At 40.5% G+C, this 22946-nt stretch overlaps 1 protein-coding gene across 3 annotated transcripts in view; it reads right to left on the bottom strand.

Moving 5' to 3' along the window:
- PIK3CG (phosphatidylinositol-4,5-bisphosphate 3-kinase catalytic subunit gamma) overlaps positions 1-22946 on the bottom strand; it is a 33923-nt gene that overhangs the window by 7355 nt on the left and 3622 nt on the right. The window contains exons 2-10 of one of the 3 annotated variants that reach the window (XM_072347473.1): positions 22664-22817; positions 19423-21438; positions 14904-14969; positions 14579-14804; positions 11295-11398; positions 9001-9147; positions 7957-8047; positions 5382-5512; positions 4186-4297 (exon numbers count right to left, since the gene is read on the bottom strand). In XM_072347473.1, the coding sequence (XP_072203574.1) occupies positions 4186-4297; positions 5382-5512; positions 7957-8047; positions 9001-9147; positions 11295-11398; positions 14579-14804; positions 14904-14969; positions 19423-21426 (2881 nt within the window). In that variant the 5' untranslated portion in view covers positions 21427-21438; positions 22664-22817. The remainder of the gene's footprint in view (positions 1-4185; positions 4298-5381; positions 5513-7956; positions 8048-9000; positions 9148-11294; positions 11399-14578; positions 14805-14903; positions 14970-19422; positions 21439-22663; positions 22818-22946) is intronic. The other 2 variants (XM_072347480.1, XM_072347465.1) reach the window with 2 other exon arrangements.

Below are 22946 nucleotides of genomic sequence, written 5' to 3'. Positions count from 1 at the left end.
ATACACTCACAGCTTTGCAAACATGAAGCGAGGAAAGCTAGTGCCTCTGATCCATAACAGTCAGATCTCAGCACATCACTACATGGAAAAGGTTTGTCAATAATGGCACAAATTCTCAGCAACTCTGGAACTAGAACATGCTTCTTCCTCACACACCTCTTTAACAGTTTATGTACCTTCCCGCAGTGCACAGAATAAGTTTCCCACGCTACAGATAACTCTGAGATTGCAGTATGGTATCAGGGCCTGGAAAAGTGATGAAAAACTTCACTTTTAAGGGCTGCTACACCTGTAGAACTGGCGTGGCCTCCTGCTCTTTAGACTGACTTATTAGGTTCATTGGCAAACAAGATGTAAGGATAAAAGAGTATGTTCACTTAAAAACATGCATTTATAAATAATGGCATATATGTATAAGAAGATAAAACATCAAATGACATAAGATGTCACTTAACAGCAACCCTTAGGTGTACCAACCTTACATGTGCCAGCATTTCAGCCAGCTTCTGAGTCCTCACAACCTATCCCAGTGCTGATGTATTCTGCAGACCTCTCATTCACCTCCTTCTCCCTTCTGTTGTTCCAGACAGCTCCTGTTAAACTCTGGCTAATCTGCTCCTGACTACAAACAAATAACATTTCCTTTACTGTCCTCCTTTCTACTGATTTATCACGCACTTTCTGCTAGTACACAATATGTACAGTACTGTATATATTAATATATTCGTTTTGAAATTAAAGCATTTACTTGTCTTCATTTCCACAAGGATTTCTGGTGAATTTTTATTTTTATTTTTTTTAATTGTAGCCTTCAATCAGTTCATTTCTGCCTTCAGGGTACTTCCTCTCTCCAGCCTTCAGCTGGTAAAACTTTAACCGCAATATGATTAATATTAAATATATGGCCTTCTGACTAAAACCAGAAGTATTTTCTGTCTCTTTGCATTATGTAAAGACTAATTAGGAAGTAACGAGCTCATGAAACTGGAATAGAATTCCTTAGGCCAGATAGAATGCCTTCACATGTGCAGCTCAATTTGGGGTCCTTGCTGGGATGTCCATAAAGAAGTAATGGCAAAGTTTGTAACACAAAAAACTTCAGGTTCTTTCAGGAGGCGCGTAGCCATTTAGTGAGAGGTTTGTTTCCTTAGGTATGGCAAAAGGACAATAGAATGCTCCCGTAACACATCTGCACAGCCAACCTCTACAAAGAAATCTGATTTATCACACACTGGTCCTGAAAGATTTCAATGGACTATTCACAGCCGACCTGGTTGTGCTGACCCACTAAGTCACTTGTGCATGTTCCAGACAACATCCTCCTGAAGAACATGGATAGACTGTTCAGTAGACAACAGTATGCTACACACAGACCAGCAACCTTCCAGAAACACATCTGGTGCTCAGGCAACCACAGGTTAGCTGAGCTGCACAAGATTGAGGCAGCTCTCATCGGCCAGCCCAAAAGGGCTGCCCAGCAAAAGAGACAAACAATGGTGTGACAGAGAATACAAGAGGTTGGCAGCTCCTCCAACTGTGGCTCATCAGCCGGTGAGATCAATCATTAAAGATGCAATCTCTTGACAATTTGACAAGTATGCCTAGCTCCATACTTTCATATGCTTTAATATCTCATGTTTAAATTGTTGACGCTTCATTTAGTATGCTCATGTTTGAACTGTCGGCATTTTTGTCCTGTGACACACCATCCCACAGACTTCAGTAACAAAACACCACATTCCATGTACACTTATTTTCTAGGATTTTTTAAAAAGGTATCTAGAACAGTTATGTTCCTTTGATGCCATCACAATCCGTTAACATTTAATTCTGATAGCACATACAATCCCACTCAGAACCCTGCTCACACTCCAGACAAGTGAGTATCTGTCTACTTTTAAAACCTTTTGGCTTTTAGATCTTTAATAATCATAAAATGGCCTGGGTTGAAAGGGACCACAATGATCATCCAGTTTCAACCCCTCTGCTATGTGCAGCACTGCAAAACAGACCAGGCCACCCAGAGCCACATCCAGCCTGGCCTTGAATGCCTCCAAGGATGGGGCATCCAAAACTTCCTTGGGCAACCTGTTCCAGTGCATCATCACCCTCTGTGTGAAAAACTTCTTTCTAATATCTAACCTAAGCCTCCCCTGTCTCAGTTTAAAACCATTTCCTCTTGTCCTATTGCTATTCACCCTCATAAACATTTTCTCCCCCTCCTGCTTATACGCTCCCTTCAAGTACTGGAAGGCCACAATGAGGTCTCCATGGAGCCTTCTCTTCTCCAAGCTAAACATGTTCAGTTCTCTCAACCTTTCCTCACAGGAGAGGTGCTCCAGCCCTCAGATCATCTTACTGGCTCTCCTCTGGTCCTGCTCCAAGAGCTCCACATCCTTCCTGTACTGGGGGCTCCAGCCCTGTACGCAGTACTGCAGATGGGGCCTCACAATAGCTGAGCAGAGGTGGACAATCATGTCCCTCTCCCTGCTGGCCACCCCTTTTTTAATGCAGCCCAGAACACAGTTGGGCTTCTGGGCTGCAAGCACACACTGCTGGCTCATGTTCAGCTTCTTGTCCACCAGGAAACCCAGGTCCTTCTCTGCAGGGCTGCTCTCAAGGAGATCTTCCACCAGGCTGTATAAATACCTGGGATTGCCCCAACCCAAGCACAGCACCCTGCACTTGGCCTTATTGAACCTCATTAGGTTTTCATGGGCCCACTTCTCCAGCCTGTCCAGAAATTCAGACTTAAACATTTGTTTTGCAAGGCCAGATTACTTAGTTTGTAACAAACTTATCCTTGGAAAAGAACAGCATTACTAACACAGAATGGCTTAGGTTAGAGGAAATCTCAAAGCCCACCCAGTCCCAACCCCTGCCATGGGCTGGCTGCCCCCCACCAGCTCAGGCTCCCAGGGCCCCATCCAACCTGTTCCTGAGCACCTTCAGGGCACCCACAGCTTCTCTGGGCAGCTGTGCCAGGGCTCTCTGCTCTCTGAGTAAATATTTTCTTTCTAAATTTCCACTCTTTTAGTTCAAAGCAGTCCGTCCACCTCCTGCTATTAAGCTGCATTTAAGTACAGGGAGACCATACAATGAGGTCTCATGGAACTTTCTCTTCTCTGAGCTAAACAAGCCCAACTCCCTCAGTCTTTTTTCATAGGATAGGTTCTTCAGCCCCCTGATCATCTTCATGGTCCCTTTCTGGACCCACTTCAACAGCTCCATTTCCTTCCTGTGCTGGGGGGCCCAGACCTGGATGCAGTACTCCAGATGGGGCCTCATTAGGGCAGAATAGAGGGAAACAACAATCATCTTCTGTGCCCTGCTGGCCACAACTCTATTGATGCAGCCCAGAAGAATACTGATGGCCTTCCAAGCAGCATATCTCATAGAATCATAGAATCACAAGGTAGGAAAGGACCTACAGGATCATCTAGTCCAACTGTCCTCCCATTACCATTGCTACCTCAAGGTACTAAATCATTTCTCGTAGCTCCTCATGCAGATGCCTCTTGAACACTGCCAGGAATGGCAACTCCACCACCTCCCTGGGCAGCCATTCCTGTGCCTGACCACTGTCTGAGAGAAAAAGTTTTTCCTTATGTCTGATCTAAACCTCCTCTGGTACAACTTGCAGCCATTTCTTCAGCTCCTGTTTCTTGCCTGGGAGAAGAGGCCAAGCTCCTCCTCATCACAACCTCCCTTCAGGAAGTTGAAGAGGTCTCCCTTGAGCCTCCTCTTCTCCAGACTAAACAATCCCAGGTCCCTCAGCCACTCCTCATAAGATGTGTGCTCCAGACACCTCACCAGTTTCATTGCCCTTCTCTGGACATGTTCCAGGTTCTCCATGTCTTTCTTGTAGTAAGGGCATGGTATGGTGCAGGACCACATAAAAGGGCTTGCGCAAGTCAAGGCAGACACTATCAATTGCCCTTCCTTTGTCTACTGATGCTATCACTCCATCAAATAAGCATCTAGATCTTATATGAAGACACAAAAAGGGTAATGGTAAGTTTCAATACCATAGAAGCATCTGAATTTGAAAGCAGTGGTGACAGAACTGGATTCTTTACCTTCATTCACTGTTATATGCATTACTTATTAGATTAAAACATAAACCTAGTGAGGTATAGATAATCCTTGTTTCTATGCAATCCCCCCCAAAAAAAACAGACTTACCTGTTTCTGTGATCATAATGTTATCATTGTGTCTGTCTCCTATCCCAAGAACAAAGGTTGCCACACAGTAGCCAGCACAGGAATAAACAAACCTTTCCACAGCTGCCTGAAACTAAAAATAATTTTAGAGATGTTAAATGTTTCAGTGTTAGAAACGTTCCTTCAGTCATTCCCAGATTAATATGTCTTTCTGTTGATGTGTATCAAGCAAAAGTCAAACAAAGTGTCTTATAAAGTACACCGTTGCACAGCAGAGATAAAGATCACAGCCCTGCACTGCACTCGCTGTGCTGTGGGAACTGGCTGTACTCTCTAGGCCAAATAAAATTAGCACATAGTAGTCCACGCTTTTTGAGAAAATAAAGCTCAAACAGGTCACTGAACCTGTGAGTTATGAGTACCCAAATCTGTACTTCAGTCCTCTAAAACCACAGTGCCTCTCCGTGTTCTTAGGATGTCCTTTCAATCTGTTCCTCATGGATCGTTTCTAAATACCACTGACAAAGGAGTCATTTCTAAAGCATCTTGTAACCCAGAAGCCCAGCTGCCAGCTGGATGCAGAAGGCTCTTTCACATTCACAGCTGAGTACAGCAAAATGAATGGATTTTTCAAACTCGTGAGAAACACAACTCTAAACACAACTGTGGACCCTATGCTTCTCAATTATTGGGGTGCATTTGAAAACTCTGTGCCCTTGTTTTGGCTAGGATCTTCTTCATAGTAGTTGGTACGGTGTCGTGTTTTGGACTTAGGATGAGAATACTGTTGATAACACACAGATGTTTTAGTTGTTGCTGAGCAGTGCTTATAGTAAGTCAAGGATTTTTTGACTTCTCACACTGCTCTATCAGTGAGGAGCCCAACAAGGAGTTGGGTGGGGACAGAAGGAGGACAGGTGACCCAGACTGGCCACAGAAATGTTCCATCCCAGCATTGTACTTAACCGTAAAACCAGGGGAGTTAACTTGGGAGAGCTTTTATTGTTTGGGAACTGGCTGGGCATCACTCAGCTGGTGGTGAGCAATAGCACTGTACATCTCTTGTTTTGTGCAGTCTTATCTTTTTTGATGCTTTTTTTCTTTTTTTTTTTTTTTTTTCTCCTTTTCTTTCCTATTAAACTGTCTTTATTTCAACCCATGTGTTTTACATTCCTCCCCTCCATCCACTTTAGGAGAGGAGAACTCAAAGAACTCACCTTCTCCTCAATGACACATCTGTCCTTGAGCCACTGGTTCAGTATTTCATCCTTAAATGCACCAGTGTTGCCAACTGTACTTTGCTGAATTTTGGCAATCGTTGTAGCATCTTTCACAATTTCAATCATTCCTAGCAGAAAACAAAGGAGAAATTAGCATTTGTATTAAGTTTATATCAAAGCATATAAAATACACAAAATAATATTTTAAACTCTGCTTTTTAAACCTTTTGTACAATTCCAATAGCTTGTGAGCATCCATTTATTTTACAAGCAACACTGGCTCTTGCCCACTCCCAGCTGAAGCCAGCCAGAGCCCTTAACAACACTACTGTGGAAATACAACCTCTGAAAACCACCACCAAATCGAACAGCGTTGCACTTCAGTTTGTGTTTGTTGGACTGTTATTTGTCTCTTGGGAGTGAGCTCCAGATCACATTCCAGCTGTTGGAAAGGTTTCTCCTGCCTGTGCTCACAAATCTCCCTCTGCTGGTGAACAGCTTCCTGACTCTGGGGGAGCAGAGCTGTTACAGCAGACATCTTCTGCTTCTCACTGTATTTTCAAGTTCTCCCAGCATACCTGTGTAGTTTAGCAGTGTGAAAAGTCTAAAGATTTTAAAGCAGATGCTAATGACAACCATTTACTGATCATTCTCTGCCGTAGAGCTAAAACAGCAGAACAAAACCTAGACAGAATGTTGTACAGCTTATTCTGCCTAAGCAAATATTCCAGCTATGTGCTCAAACAGTGTACCTCTCCCAGCAGATCCTTCTAAATAGATACACCCTTCAGTAGGTACAGTTAGCCCTAGAGGAGGCTTCAGTAGGTACAGTTAGTCCTTGAGGAGGCTTCAGTAACTGGGACAGATCTCAACTAAACTGCATTCATTGGAGCAGAAAGCAGCAAAAGCACAGTGCTGTTGGGATCTGCAGGACTGAGGCAGGTGACTTTTACGTTATGTGCCAACTCCAGCTATTTAAATTTGGCAGCGACCCACCACAGTAAGTAGTGAAAACTGCCTCATAAAGCCACGAACATATGGCCACGCCAATGGGAGAGATAGTAAGGTATGACTGTTGTAAGGTATGACCCATGATACACTGTAAAGAAAGTTCCTCCTCCTGAGGTCTATTTGGCAGCAGCAGTGGATGTCTCCAGAACGTAGAACACCGTGCCATTTACAGTTTAAGTGTAGTTTGTATTTTAGTATATCATGACTATTTCCTTTGACTTTATTAGAATTCTATCAACATGATTTCTTTAGTTTTACAAACACTTATATGGGGAGAAAAGGAACACTTATGTATTGCACTACCAAGTACCGCAGCAGTGAGCTGGGCTTTCTGCACTCCTGAGAGATCTTGAAGCCAAAAGAAAGAATGATAAAAACGTTTCATGGCAGTTTTGGAGAGGAAGTACACTGCAGATACTTATTCAAAAGAGTTCTTGACTTTACTGGGACTCAGCTTATCACTCCTTGAGCTGTAAAGCAAAATATACCGAAAAATAAATAAATAAATAAAAGGACTAAAATGCTGGAGATCATGGGAGGTAAGTGACAGCATTTATACTGCAATGATTTTATCAATCCATGCAGTTCCTATTGTACTGCCAGCTACACAGATGACAGGAGATAACAAACTTGCTAATTTTTACACACGTTCAAGATGAGAGTAAATGGCAGAGCAGTACTTGCCAACCTGTCTCCCTGATGAATGGTTTATGTCAGCCAAAGCATTCTTTTCAGCATAAAAGCTTAATTTGGGTGCAGACATTTCTTCTGCAGCGAGGAGGCTTTCCTCCAGCCAGCTGTGTGACAACTGGTCAGCAAAATTAACTGTGACTGTCGATTCCGTATCATCTGAATACTGGGAAAACGGGCAACATGGATGTGCTAGGGTGCATAATACAGGCAAACCCAACACAGTGAGTCATGGAGCTGTCGGGATGTATACATTATGTATCAGTTCGGTATTTCTGGATGTAAATGGACTTCTCCCAAGCTGATCGTATTGCTCTACATACCATGACACAGTTCTCCAGGAAATTTCATAAGGAACCTCTTGACTTCTCCCATTATGGACTCTACTAAATAGATGATCTCCACCGCATGAACTCATATTTATGATAACTACTGCCTGAACACCCCATCAAGTGATGTTGCTGCTTCTTGGAAGCATAGGGTATGAAGATTCAGGTCAGGAAAAAACACAAATATTTTTCTATTTTAACTCTTTTCTCTATTTCATCTTTATTAGCACATTAAAACACATCTTGAGGAAGTCACTTGCTTTCATCACTATTTCATATCAAATATTGTCATTAAAGAGAAACTTAAAGCTGGATCCAAGCAGTTGGATTAGCAAAGGAAGCATAATCACTTAAGCTAGTCCAGCAGTATAAAGACATCCATCAGAAGGGCAGAAACTACAGCTAAGAGACAAATGAAGGCTGCTCACAGAAAGGCAGAGAAATTGATGCTGGTTTCAGGACTGCAAAGCATACTGAATACTTCTCCTTTACTGTAACTATGACGTTTTGAATTTCTAATTACAGTAACTGTGACCTCATACCTATTTTATTCCCTGTAGAAATACAGCCATATGGTAGCAAGCAGAGGTCCAAGGATTCAGCTTCCCAAATGGATTCCATAATTCGAAGAATCTAGTAAAAACAAAGAGGAATGCACAAAGTTATTACAAATTCACAGAAATGAAGAATCACAGAATGGGTTGGGTTGGGAGACACTTTAAAGATCACTGAGTTTCAGTCCTCTGCCATGAGCAAAGACACCTTTCACTATATCATGCTACCCAGAGCCCCACCAAACCCGGCCTTCTCTGCAGAGTAAGCACATCCATAGCTTCTCCGGCACCTGAAGTTGCCTTCATCATTTTAAGCATAAAGATTTCTTCCCAGCACCTAACCTGCATTGTTCAGACATTATTTATTACTCAGACAAATAACACTGCCCAGACTTCTGACATGAGACTAAACTTATTTGTCTATTTTGTGTCACAGAACACAGAAAGTGTGCAACCATTCAAGATTATCAGTTACAGAATCGGGGCTTTTATTTCCTAACCTGTTCTGTGACTGGGCAATCTTTACTGCTTAGAAGGTATTAATAAGTGTCTTTTATGATTTCTACGTGATCTGAGATTGAACATATTAATGAGTACACCCATTTTCCCCCATAAATATCCCTGCAAACGCTAACAGCCCCATTTGTCAGAGTAACCACTGAAATATTACTACAGCAAAGCTATCTACCACTTTTTTTCCATTTGTAACTTCACCTACCACATAGATCAACAAAAAAAAACAACCACCTTCATCAGAAAAACAAGCCATCTTGCACTAAATAACAGATTTCTTCTCTAGAAAACCAAAATATTAAGTTTGTGTGGAATATGGCAGGAAAAAAAGGTAATAGTAACTTAAAACACAGCACTACAAAAAAGAAGATCCTATTTTGCTATGAGCTTGTCATACAGCTTAAAAATGAAAGCCTCCTATTCTGTGTGGACAGCATGTACTCCTCTGAAAAGTAAAACAATTTAGAGATATTTACACATTCAATTTATTCCTACAATACAGCATTTAAGCTATCTTACCTGTAAAATAAGCATGTCCTGACGGAGGTCATCTCCGTGTTTAAAGATGATACCTATGGTTTCATTTGATAGAGCGGTTGGATCTGCACATTTAAACTCAAGCCAGAGGGGCTTTTTCTTGGATGCCATTACTTTACATTTTTCTATCTGTGAAAGACACGTGTATCGTTAGGCAATGTGCTCCAACATCAGCACACCAACCTTTTTATATACATCAGCTGGAGAGCAGTTTACCAACTTCCAGCCAGTAAGACCACAAGAAACACACTGAAAACACATAAAAGAATGGTGTTCCATTGCCAGAGTAAACCTTACTGAATCTGCAGTTTTTAACACTGCCCATGATGAAGGGAAACATAAGCTTTGACTCTCTGCAACTGACTTTAACTTGTAAATCTGCTTCAGACAGAAAGAACTTTTAAGCCAGGACAAAAGCCAAGAGCTTCTGAAATAACTGGAAAACACTTCCCAGAGCATTCTGAGATGCGTTGCAAAACAGGAAAGTAACAGTTGTCCAATGCAATTTGCCATATTGTCTACTCCGTGACTTTTAGAGACCTCAGTTATTACAAACTACTTGATTTTACTCAATTTCCTTAGAAAATTGTGCAGCCGGACCCATGTGGAAAATGGCATTTGTGAAAGTAATTTAACACAGTAATTCATAAAATAACAGAATAAACGCTCATTTAGATTTACTAATTTTTCAGTCTTGAGGAGTTCAGCAATGAAACTACTCCAACTGTATTATTCTCAACTAATTATGTCTTGTACAAATGTGGCACGAAATACTTCCTATTCTGGAATAATTGTGTACAGTAAAACCACCTAAAATAATAAAAGCATTTAGATACCAGTGTTTGAGAGCTGACAGAAGTGATGGTGTCAGGAAAGAGTATTTCAAAATATCCATGTTTCACAGAATGAAGTTTCTAAAAGAAACCAGTTTTTATCACTATTTCTATTAAAAGGGGAAAAAAACTGTTGAGTTTTTGAACTTACTTGAAACACCAGTTTTGCTACTAATATATGGTTTAGACTATCCCAATTTCGGGCTGTGAGGATTTTAAGCTTATGGACAAGTAACACTTATTAGAACGAAGACAAAATTAAAGCTTGCCAATATCAAATGTTGCATCAAACATTTCTGTTCGTAAAGTTTAAAGGAAAAAAAAACAAACAAAACGGTTGCATCAATTTTTGAACATAGCTACTTTCCTGTGCAAACCAGTTGCTTTGCGTACCTAAGAAGGCCCTGGAAGGGCTGTCCACTTCCTAAGTAAAGGAGAACTAGAAAAGCCTCAAAGATATTTTATTTTGAAATCCTTTTTTTCTTTTTTTTTGGTCAAAAAGTTAAAGAAATAAAATTTAAAAGTTAAATATGTATAAACCTACAGAAATTTATAATTATTTAAATTAAGTTTCTGAAGTTATCAGAAATGTCGTATTCCTGAGTAAATATTGTTTCAATTGACTTCTGTACAGACTCTACGGACCTCTACGGTCCTCAGCTGGGAGGCGTTCAGCTCTTTCAATTTGAGGCAGACTGGCCTACAGGCTGTCTACCAAGCCATGGGCTTATTTAACAGAAACATGGGCAGATTTGGAAAGCAATTATCAGTCACCTAGATGAGCACCCTACTGACTGGCAGTTCCTTAAGCTGGACAGTTCATCTGTTCTTAGCTAAGAGAAAAATCAAAGGATTCCTTTCTTGTAGGCTGCATATCAGGTGCATCCTAAAAGCTTTCATTGTGTGTTTTTACCCAAAGTTCACACAGCATAGCGATGTTCTATGCTAATGTGTTTTTTAATAAAAGCAACGCAGCCAGCAGAGATACAGAAAAAATCAGAAATAGGTAAACGCTTGTGTTAGTAAGATCAAGGTCTCAAATAAACCTAAAGGACATGTGAAGGTCAGGCACATCTTTCAGGTAAGACAAGGAAAGTAGGAAGACAAACTGAACATCTCAAAACCTCTGAAGTCTGCTGAAACAGTTTTCTACAGGCATTCAATATAAACAGAAATCAGCCACCTGTTCAGTTCTCAATTTAACTGATAGTGATTAGAATTTTTTAAGAGGTTTGTTTGTTTGTTTGTTTTGGTGTATGGTGGCATTTAATCACACTTAGGAAAATGCTATTGGCTTTTGGTAGAAACCTTTTTAGACGCCATCAGATGTCATCACATTCACAGTGAAATAAGACCTTTGGATGTTTTTACCAAAGGAAACATACTTGCAGATAGGATCTTTTTTATTCCAAAAGCATGAGTAGAAACTCAAACTGTACTTACCACCAGAGCTCCTGCTCTTAGCCCAGGGTCATATGGGACTCTAAAACTTTCTGGAAGTTTGCTGCCCTGTAGTTTTTCAAGTTTTTGTCTAAGCTGCGCAATAACTGCAATTGCAAGCAAGAAAACACACTAAAATCAAAAGTTGGAAGCATTATAGCTAATAGAACTTATTAACTTGTGATTTAGCTAAAAACAAATCCTCTATTTAACTACTTGTAAAACTGCTTTCTTTAAAGACACTTTGTTTTGAGGAAAGGAGGAAAGCTCTTTAACATCCATGATTAATGAGCTGTTTCAGATCCCAAAAGTCTTCAAGCACCTCCCAACTCATGGTCCCTCTACACAACAGCAAAACCACACAGTGCTTGATATTCCTCTGAAAACTCCATCTTCAGGGTTGAAGAGATTACATCAAAAACTCAACTTTCATTTAAAAAAATAAAATGACACAACACAATAGAGAATGTATATATACATTTATATATTTCCCTTATTACTGCCAAAGAAATGCTCAAATATCTCCCTCAAAGGCTGAGAAGGAAGGGGAAACTGACAGTACCTTGCATTTACTAATACTATTTTCACCTATCTATCTCACTGCCCCTACAGCCAGATTCACAGCTTCTGAATTCATGCAGTGCTGTATAGCGTAGTCATAAGGAATTCAAACACAGATACGCTGAAGTTCTTATTTAAGTTTTCTTGTTGCAGCTTTGTAAATCTCATATTACAGTAAAAAGGAAGTTTGGTGACTGATGTGATATCTAATCTGGTAAAAATAAAAAATTAATTAAAAGTGAGATACAGAAGCTAATAAGTGAACAATATAATTAGAATCATAGAATCATAGAATGGCCTGGGTTGAAAGAGACCACAATGATCACCTAGTTTCAACCCCTCTGCTATGTGCAGGGTTATGAACCACCAGACCAGGCTGCCCAGAGCCACATCCAGCCTGGCCTTGAATGCCTCCAGGGATGGGGCATCCACAGCCTCCTTGGGCAACTTGATCCAGTGTGTCAACACTCTCTGAGTGAAAAACTTCCTCCTAGTACCTGACCTAAACCTCCTCTGTCTCAGTTTAAAACCATTCCCTCCTTAGATGACCTTCCTAAGAATAAACTAGATTGTGATAACCTAAGGCATGCAAAAGCCTTCTAAAATTTAACTACTGATCCCTTACACAAATCTAGCTTGATTTCAGTAAGTGTTCTCATAATGTCAGTCAATGGAACTTGAAAACTGCATACTGACCAACTGAAACGTGTAAAACTTAGGTGTTAGTTGACACGGGTCAAAGCACTTCCTAAACCAATTTCCACATTGACCTAGCTTAAGAACAAAGTACTACATATTTTAAAAGAAATGTTTCTTCTTTAGGAGAAGAAACAGCTGCACATATAGGGATGACAAATCATCTAACAGCACGGGGATGAAAGCAGACAACCTGATACAAGCTGGTACTGCTGTATTCTTAAGAACTTATTTATTACTTGCTACATTTTCAATATAAAGAAAGAGATTACAACTAAAGTGAATGTAAGTTTGATGACATGATTGCTACTGGAAGACACCATAGGCCTTAAAGAAGTTTATTATAAAATAAAAAAAACACAAGCACTGAGGGAAGACAAAATACATATATAAAAATTAGATGAGACTGCATAAGAGAACGAAATAAAACAGTTTAAAGCATTCAGACTTAAAACACGAAAAAATAAGAGAATAGAAATGATATGGAAGAAAAAGAAGCAATAAACTAAAAAAAGAAAGTGTAGCAAATAGACTTAAAAAATCAAGAAGCTTAGGATACCTACAGAAAAAGTCACATCCTCAGCAATCTGAGAAGAAATTAAACTACATCTATCATTTGTAGGACAGTCTGAATGGAAGCCTTATTCAGTGGAAATGTCAATTACATAAAACCTCTTTAACTGCTCTGCTGTAGATTAAATGCAGACGTTCATCCATTTCAAAATCTGGTGGGTGCTAAAGTGATTGCTTTCTCTTGAAACTTTTCTTCTACTCCACATATTCTTCAAATATAATGTGTTAAGGAAACCACTGCTGTTACAGATAAGTACACCTGGAAGGCTCTAAGTTCCTTTCAGAAACACGGGGATCTGACCAAATCTGTTTAGATTATATAGCACTTTTAAATAGATTTAAAATGGTGTTTAGAAAAAAATGCTGTATAGGCATTCAGTGAGTCTTGAAATCCACACTACGTGGTAATGTAACCGATAGCATATCATATATCACAGAACAAATGCACATTCCCTTTACACTTTATGCAATCACAAATAAATTTATTTTTCATCCAATACAAACTACTTTAATAAAAAGGCCTACCCAATGCTCTGTATTTATACCATGTTTTTGATACGGAAACCTCTAGCCCTGAAGAATACCTCCCAGGAGTTGGTAAGCACAACCGTCAGCTCCTCAGTGGATTCCTTGCTTCCCAAGACAAGGTCTGTAAAAACAGCTGCATCTCAAATACCACACCAGTCACTTCCCAGTTACCAGAACAAGAACAACTTTTGAAGCAAGGACTCTGTGGCCTAGAACACTGGTCTGACCGTGTAGGAAGAACTGGTACATCTCTATCCCAAATTTTATAGCTTTTAGAATTTATTATTGCCATGTCTCTTGCACTTAGTCCTAAATCGGAGCAACTAACAGGAATCCTAATAAAAATGCTTTTAAGGAAGCCACTTGAAAAAAATAAAAAAATAATTAAAAAAAAAAAAGGCAGGAAAATCCAGAGGTAAACAGGCATTGCATAACCCTAGCGTGGGGCCAAAGCAGTGCTTACAGGAACTGAAAATAACAATGTCACATCTGTGTCTCACAGGACTCCTATTCATTGCACTGCACAGCACCAAAGATGTTCCCTGTATATCCAGGGCTGATCCACCAGCTACCTGTGGTCTAGCAGAGACTGCCCTGAACTCCTCCCCACTGCTCTTGCAGTTGTGCAGGTACTGGGGTAAGGCTGTGTTTCTTTGCGAGTGCCATTTTTTGCCCTGTATTTCCAATAAATACTTGTGTCCTGGGTTGCTTCTATTTCTCAGTGCAGGCATTCAGCTAAGAATTATGCACAAACTTCTAACTTTCCAGTTGCATGGCATGAGGCTTAAGAAGATAAATCAAGGAATGGAAATATGTCTGTAATATATCCATGATTTTTAAATAACCTACACAATCTGATGCCTAGATTTCACAGCTAAATGGAAAAGAACAATACTATTACAAACAAAGAAGTGTCTGTTAATAAGTACCTTGAGAAGTGACATCATATTTTTCCGCAGAAACTGATTTTATCTCCATTGTGACTTTATGCAACAATTCAATGACTTGAACCTGTTTCATGAAATCGTGCAGCATTGCTTTTCCACAGCCCCTAAGATAGGCTTCAAGGATCACAGCGAACCTCTGTTGGTAGTGCATAGATTGGGCAATCTCACTTCTTAAAAACCAAAACAAGAAGTGACCGATTCTTTTGTTCTGATGGTGAAGAAAGACATTACAATTAGCACACATGACAATTCCTTGAGATACTACTAGCAGTAACTTGGCATGAGTAGGCTGTATTTAAATACTTACTCTTAAACCCCGTTTCAGCAGAAATCTGGCTAATGCACTGTCATGATACGGCTCAAATTTCACAGCCTGAGCAATACAGAGAAGACATGTTAGTAACATACATAAGGTCCTTTTACACTTTACAGATCACATGTACATAACACACTGCTGTAAGAAAGAGCATAACAAAACAGTTTGTTTGAGGAAAAGAAGATGAGATAACAAAGCAATACTTCTATGCTGGATTCAGCAAGCACCTTTTATCTGCAATAGGTTCTTTTCAGATTAATGCAACAAGCAATGTGGGGCCAGCAGGGCAAGGGAGGTGACTGCCCCCCTCTGCTGTGCCCTCGTGAGGCCCCATCTGCAGTACTGCATCCAGGCCTGGGGCCCCCAGCATAGGAAGGACATGGAGCTCTTGGAAAGGGTTCATAGGTGGGCCACTAAAAATGATCAGAGGGCTGGAGCACCTCTCCTGTGAAGACATGCTGGAGGAGTTGGGCTTGTTCAGCTTGGAGAAGACCACTGAGGCCTTCCAGTACTTGAAGGAAGCTTATAAGCAGGAGAGGGCCAACTTTTTACACAGTCTAATAGTGATGAACAGGGGAAGGACTTCAAACTAAAAAGACAGGAGATCTGGGTTAGATGCTAGAAGGAAGTTCTTCACTCAGAGGGCAGTGAGGCCCTGGCACAGCTGCCCATAGAGCTGTGGGTGCTCCACCCCTGGAGGAGCTCAGGGCCGGGTTGGATGGGGCCCTGGGCAGCCTGAGCTGGTGGGGGGCAGCCAGCCCATGGCAGGAGGTGGGGCTGGGTGGGCTTTAAAGTCCCTCCCAAACCAAACCATTCTGTAATTCTTTGACAAGCAAGGCAAGGCCAAGCTAACAACACAGAAATCTGTAGGAAAACCTAGCAAGAGGAGAAAACAGTCTGCAGTCTGACCAACACAGAGAATGCTTGAAAAGACTACTGCTAAATGAACTAATGTATTTGTAATTATTCTTTAAAACGCTCAGTAAGAGCACACCATTTCTGCCTGCAGGCAGTAAGTACCTCAAGACACGCAGCAGGGCTCCCTGCTGGGTGCCCCAGCTCCCACAGCAGCAGTAGAGGAGAAGCTTATCAGTGCCCCTTATCTGAGGCACTCTGACCCTCAGTCCCAGAGGACCACAGAAGAGCAGCTCTGATACAAATACTATTCTATAGGATAGAGCAGCTAAAAAGACTTAAGCAGAGCTGCTTTCTTCAATGGTTCTGTGAGCACAGATAGACATTTTTTCTTCCAACAGCCCCTCCCCTGCACTAAGTCCACAGACATTGCCAAGACACTGCCAAAATGGGGTGGGAAAAAAAGTCAATAATGTTTTAAGTCTCAGGAATTTTGTTCTGTTATTCTCACCCTCACCACAATAACCAAGTGAATCAGTCTATAAAACAAAACCTAACCCATGTCCTGGGTTGGGCCCTAAGTTGTGATGGGTATCCTGGTGGCTCCTCCAAATGCTTTCTCCATCTGCTTCTTTCCTGTTGACCGAAGGACACGAACTTCCAGGAGGATCAATCTGAGGCTAAAGGGGACGAAAGGTAGGCATGGAAACACAGAAAGTGAAAGTAGTAGCAAACAAGCCCTGGAAGAGAGTCAGAAAATCCACTGTGTGGATAGAGGGGTTGCTGAATGGTTTTAAGTTCTGGGAACAGTCAGGATGTGGCAGTGGGTTGATTAAGAACAACCAAAAGGGATGTGCAGAGCCTGGTGCATGCAGCATGCTCAGCTTTGAGAAGCATCACAGTACACAAACCCTCAGGGATAGCTACGCAGCGCAGTGTAACAGCTCTTTCAAGATCACTGTGTTCTGCAGCTTGCAAGGAAGCAAGCAAGCCACCAGCAGAGCTACAGTGAATTCATCAAATATCTCCTAAACGTACTGCAGCACGGAGTTCTACCTTCATTAATATCAACACTAACTCTCCAATAGTTTGATTCACCCAAACAACAGCCACTTACTTAGGAAAGATAATAAGAACTCACAATCTTAAGCTGATCGTAAAAGATACAGAACCTTTCCTTCACATGTGAGATGATGAGGCATTGTGTTTTTTAATAAAAACTTATTTTCACTGCCATAAGGAACCCCAAAGCAATGACTATTACATACATTCAAATGGATTTGCTTACAGGTCCAAGGAAGGCAATTAAAGACCTTATTCTGGTATACATTCTGCTGAATGTTCTTCTTTCACATACCTGAAAAACAACTTCAGGATGAAACAGAGCCGAAGGCCTGGCCACTGCTTCAAAACAAAGCTTCCTTACCTTAACGCTGTAAACTAATTTCAACTTAAGAGATACTTAAAAAGAAAAAAAAGTTTTATGACTGTCCTTATTATGCTTGGAAATAATTATTTTAAAAAAGATTTTTTTTTTTTTTTTTTTTTTTTTTTTTTTTTTTTTCCTGCATAGAGAAAATTACAAGCATTTGAATATTAATAATAAAAGCTAGACATGAGAAAAAGCCTGACAGGATTTTCCTTCCTGGACCTTCTCTGGGTCAGCTCACCAATGGGAGGGCTTGACACATAACAGTTGTGCAGTTTTCTTCACTGGTATTTACTTTTAAAGGAATTTTGCTGTGATTTAATCATCTTTGCTACATTTTACCACAGAGAGCCACAGACTTCTATTGGATGCTCAGTGGATTTACTCATGGCGTAGCTACTTCTGTTTGGGATATACTAGGTGGAAAATAACATGATTCCCACCTACACTGGGATGTAGGATGGGTACACACCATGCACAGAGAAAAAAGCTGTAAAGCTTTCCTAAAGGCATGCATGTGAGAAGTCATGACTGTTTTCAAGAGAAATCCAAGATGTCCTCCAGAGGACCGCCAAGCATCCACTCATTCACAGAAAATACGCGGTGTCAATACTTGGCTGTGTGGTGCCAAAGGTTTGTGCCCTGCAATCAACCATGGAAGAGAATCCAAGGGAGCAGCCGAGAGGTAAAGGCTGGGACTTAGTATTTTTACCCTTCTGGGGATGACAGTATTTTGACATCTGGATAAATTTCTTACTAAAAATGACATGGTGAAATTAAACTACTGTGAAATTACATTACACTCATTTAATTTACCTTTAGAGCGATTTATTCGCTTTAAAACTCTCTCCCGAAAGCAAATTATCTCAAAAAGAAATTTTAATAAGAGTATTTCCCCCCTTCTCTTAGGCACTTTGACACGGACCAGTCACCATCCCACGCTCTAATTTAGGTACAGAGGAGAATGAAATTGCTGAGCTGCGTGCAGACTGCAGAGCCGCAGCCGAGCGGATCCAGCCCAGCAATGTGGGAGGTCTGGGGAAGCAACCACGGCGGTTCCTTTGGCTAATGCTAAGCTCACAAATTCTGCCTGGGGAGCCTCATCTTCAGACAAGTGAAGACAAGGCTAACAAGGTTTCTTTAAGGCACTGCCAGTGTGCAGCTAGGTCTGAAAAATCAACTTTATTTTTACAGCAACCAGGGCCCTCTGAACACATGGAAATCCGAAGTGTCCAATCCCCATCCTACCAACTTCCAGTTTACGCTTCCCTTTTTTTTTATTTTCTGGGGGGTGAGGCTGAAGGGGAGGGGTTGTTTTTTGTTTTTTAATGCCAATTCTGTCCTCTGGTTCTTTGAATAAAGCATTTCCTGCTGTGCAGGCTGACAGCCCCGCACGCGACCCAGAGACTGGCCAGGCTCAGGAAGCCACAGCGCTGACTGCAGGTCCCACCTCCCAGAGGCCATAGGACTCTGCCACCGACAGCCAGTCCAGCTCCAGCCCCACTCTGTGAAAAACAAACCCATTTGCTTGTACAAACGATGCCAACTTTCCAGACGTTTCATCTAGCAGACTGCACACAAAGCACTTCAAATAAATACAGTGCTGATTCGCTTCCATTTAAAACACCGTTTTTTAAAAATCAACTTCCCGGAATGAATTAGTTTCATCTATGGATAACAAACTTTTATTTGCTTTTTAATTATTTTAAATCCTTCTAGATAAGTTTGGTCCCCTTAGCAGTCCATGACTGACAGTGCTGCCACATGTTATATAACAGAATGGTCATTCCAGATCCTGAAACCCAGCCCCAGATTTTTATTCAGGCCTTTGCTGTGTTAACATCTGCCTTTACTTTCTTTCTCAGTGTTGGTAAAGATGACCAACAGCTCATCAGTGCAGCATCACTCAGACCTGACAAGAACAGCATTAGAGAGAGCACAGTAAGGATTTGCTCCCACCACAGCCACGTTAAGCATTGCCAACATAAGATATCACTGTAGATACAAGATGCAAACTGTAAGGCACAAAGCAATGGTAATACCAAAATAACGATACAGACAGAAGGTAAAAGTAGAAAATGAGTTTTGGGTTAGTTTGGTCACTAGCACTGCTTTGATTAAACACTGAAGGCTTCAAAAACAGGGTTGTTCACTGGCATGGGAATAGTTATATGGTAATGTAAATATTCTCAGAAGCCAGAGATCAAAAATACGAATACACCTTACCTGCACAAGTTGCAAAAGGTAATGAAGAACATCATCATCTTCTAAACTTTCGAGTTTTTGAACTGCCATTGCTCGTACATTTTCATCAGAAAAGTTACAGTCCAGAAGCTGCATTGTGAGTCCAACATCTAAAGTGCTTTGATCCCACACCTCCTTTTTAGCTAGCAACTGGTATGTTTTGGCCACTATTTCTTGTTGTCCCCATTTGACAGAGCTAAGCAGCTTAGGGTATGCCTTGGGGTGCTTTATGCTTTCATATCTAAAGTGCCACAACAGTTCTTTGTCCTCAGGAGAAAGTGGATTAAGAGGGTCAGTTGCTATGATCTCTTCCAGTTGCTTGCGAAGCTGGTTGGGCATTTCAGCTCGTGTCCTGTCCCCCTGAGAATCAGATGTTATCCTGTGCTTGGGCAAGGCAACTGGGTGACAATATTTGTCCAGCACAATAGAGATAGCCATGGAATTTTCTTTATCCGGATTAGTTGCTGAGGTGAGTTTGTCTGCATTGATACTTCCTTGATCTTCCCCTTTGCCAGGGATTTTCCACATGTGGAGAACATACTCCCCACTTCGTAGCAGGAAACGGTGATCTATCAATAAAAGATTCACGTAATAGAGAAGTTGAGTCTTGCATTTTGAATCAGAGTTGGGGGATTCATGTGACTGAAGGTTTGTCTTTGTGGACAATCCCTGTGCTTTACCACAATATATCTGAAGATTCAGGAGCGCTCCTTTGGGCAAATCCTTGATTTTGATATCAAACTCCAACCAAATATTCCACAGAACCTCCTCAGTAAAAGGCTTCGAGGAAGTCCTCCTTTGTGAAAGGAGCTGTTGCCCATGTTGAATGTTAGCCTCCACAAATACAGTAAGATCAGTATTTCTTGGTAAAACTGGGATATCGATACCGATTATTTTCACCCTGAATTTCCTATTACAGTCCCACAAAGAGATAGTGAAGACTCTCTCATGATCTTTTCCATCTATTGTCAATTGTTCGTGATATCCTGTAACTCCTGTACAGTCATCCACCAATGGCCACTCTTCCTTCTGTACCTCATCCTCACTTGGGTCAGGGGGGTTGTCTAAGACAAGGTGGATTTCTTCCCCATTCTTAAGGCATTGTCTTATCCAGTGAAAATCCTTGATGGGTGTGTCTCCAATAATGTACTCATCTCTACCACAAATCCTAAGAACAAAATCCAGTTCGCTATGATCTTCAGGAATATCCATCAAAGATTTTTTCTTTGCCATTTTTGTGAAAAAGCTTTGGAGAATCGTATCTGGAGTGTCATCTATTGACACTTTAATTTTTTGGCTCGTTGTTCCTCTATGTATGATTATAAAAATGTTATTATTAGTGATCTTTTTAAACAAATATTCTGGGAGCGGCTTAGATGTAGTCCATGGGTGCATTGCGTACAGTTTAGGATCTCTACAGGCTACCTCTATCATTCGTGGAGTGACTAATCTGCGTCGGGTAAATTCCAGTTCATCATCATGCACATTGCTGACATCAGTAACATCATAACCAATTAAATCATTAAGCTGCCGCTGAAATTCCTGAACTTCTTCTGATGGTTTTTGTTTCTGGACCACATATATCTTGCCTACTTTCTTCTGTAACACTTTCCAGTACAGTATGCAGTCTAATGTCTGTAATAGTTGATGTTTATCATAAATTTCATACCATTGCCCCTTCTTCTGATACTGAAGAACAAACTGATCCGGGGTGAACGCATGGTAGAAGTCTGTGGTTTGACTCATCTCTATTGCACGCATCCAAATTTGTGCTTTCATTTGCTCAACAGTACAGTTTCCAGCTATTTCGAGTAACACAGTTTCCGGTACTTTAGTATGCTTATTGTTTGTAGGTAAGATGAACTCAATGGATATCAGTTCCATTGAAGACAAATTACTCGATGTACAATGAGGTTTCATTCTTCTTCTCCTTCGTTTGTTTTCATCTCTCATAACAACAGGCTGTTCATATTCACCCAACTCCATGCCAAAAGAAATCTAGCAAAACATAAAAACATTTGATTGCATTCTCATCTACATTTTTTCTTTAGTTATTTTGTACTTACTCATGAGTACACACAATCCAGTCACAATCCTGCTACATGTTTTTTACATTTCCTCTTCCCTTTAATTTTTGGTCATAAATACTTGCTTTATATAAACCACTCCAAATGTAATCTTTTCAATTCAAAACCAAACATAAGGAAAAGACAAAACAAAACCCAATGTTTAAATAATTTAAATAGAGCTTTTAAACAGCCTTCCCGGATTTCACTGAAGATAAGCAGTCTGACAGTGTATTTCTGCCACAGTGACTTGCTCTTGTTTCTATTTAATCAAACAATGATTCCTCTTTTTTTGATGCTGTTGGTATTAACGGAAGTGGATTTTCATAGAGATCAAGACACCATAAAGTGTACGAACAGAACTCTATCCTACCAAGTTCTAGGGAAGGCAGAATATGACAAAACAAATGATTAATTATCTGACTGGACTCCTTTTCCTCTACCTCTCTTTTTCATGATGAGGAATAAGGACTCACACTAAAAACATTCCTTGAAATTCAAAAGCCTGTTTCTTAAGACAGACATTTAACGTGCATCTGAATTCAAGCCCAATATCTTTAGATATGATTTTCTAAATCAAACCACTCACCAGACTTACAACATACACCAATTTTAAAAGCAAGCACTACTGATATAAACTATTACTTTGCTACAGAAGAAAAAACTCCAAAGCTGAGGACATAAAAAAAACTTCTAAGCTGGAGGTTGGAATTAGACAATGTTTAAGGTCCCTTCAACTCAAATCACTCTACGACTCTATGACATTTTACTACCATGTACCTTATCGGTATTTTGTTCACAGTTAAACATTGCACAGTGAAGATGAGTTTAAGTGGAAATTATTCACCAAGAGGTTGGAAGACACTAGAAACACAAGCCGCCCACTGAGTTTTCTTTCACAAACTTACAGCAAAAGATGAAACATCTTTCTCAGATAAAGCATTTTACAAAAGAAAAAAAAATATCTCCAACTACTAGGAAAACTAAAACACACTGAAGTAACGTCTGCCTCAGCAGATAACAGAACAAGAAGATAAAAACATGCTAAGCTAAAACAATCTAACGTGCTAACTACGACTCTTTTTTCAAGTCCTGGAAAGCAAACTGTGGACATCACTTCTACAATCAATGGACAAAACACAAGGAATTATTATTACCTGCTTATCAAATAAGGGCTGAGTTGCCGAAGACGACTCATTTGTTTAATTTTGAAGTTCCTATTTTTCAAAGGAAGATCATTCATACAAAAATACTTTGTTTAAGATCTTCTGCTTTTCTTGCTCGCCCTCCTATCCAGATGCAAAGGAAGTGCTGCACTTAGCAGGAAGGAAGTTTTAACCAAGTTGATTATACGTATGATTGCTCATTTTAAAAAAAGTCAGAGCGCTTTTCCTGTTATAACAGTAAAAATACATTCACAATGGAGCAAGGTAATCTTAA

The sequence above is a fragment of the Excalfactoria chinensis genome, chromosome 1, assembly GCF_039878825.1.
Source record: "Excalfactoria chinensis isolate bCotChi1 chromosome 1, bCotChi1.hap2, whole genome shotgun sequence".
Taxonomy (NCBI): Eukaryota; Metazoa; Chordata; class Aves; order Galliformes; family Phasianidae; genus Excalfactoria; species Excalfactoria chinensis.
This window is presented reverse-complemented; position numbering and strand designations above follow the sequence as displayed.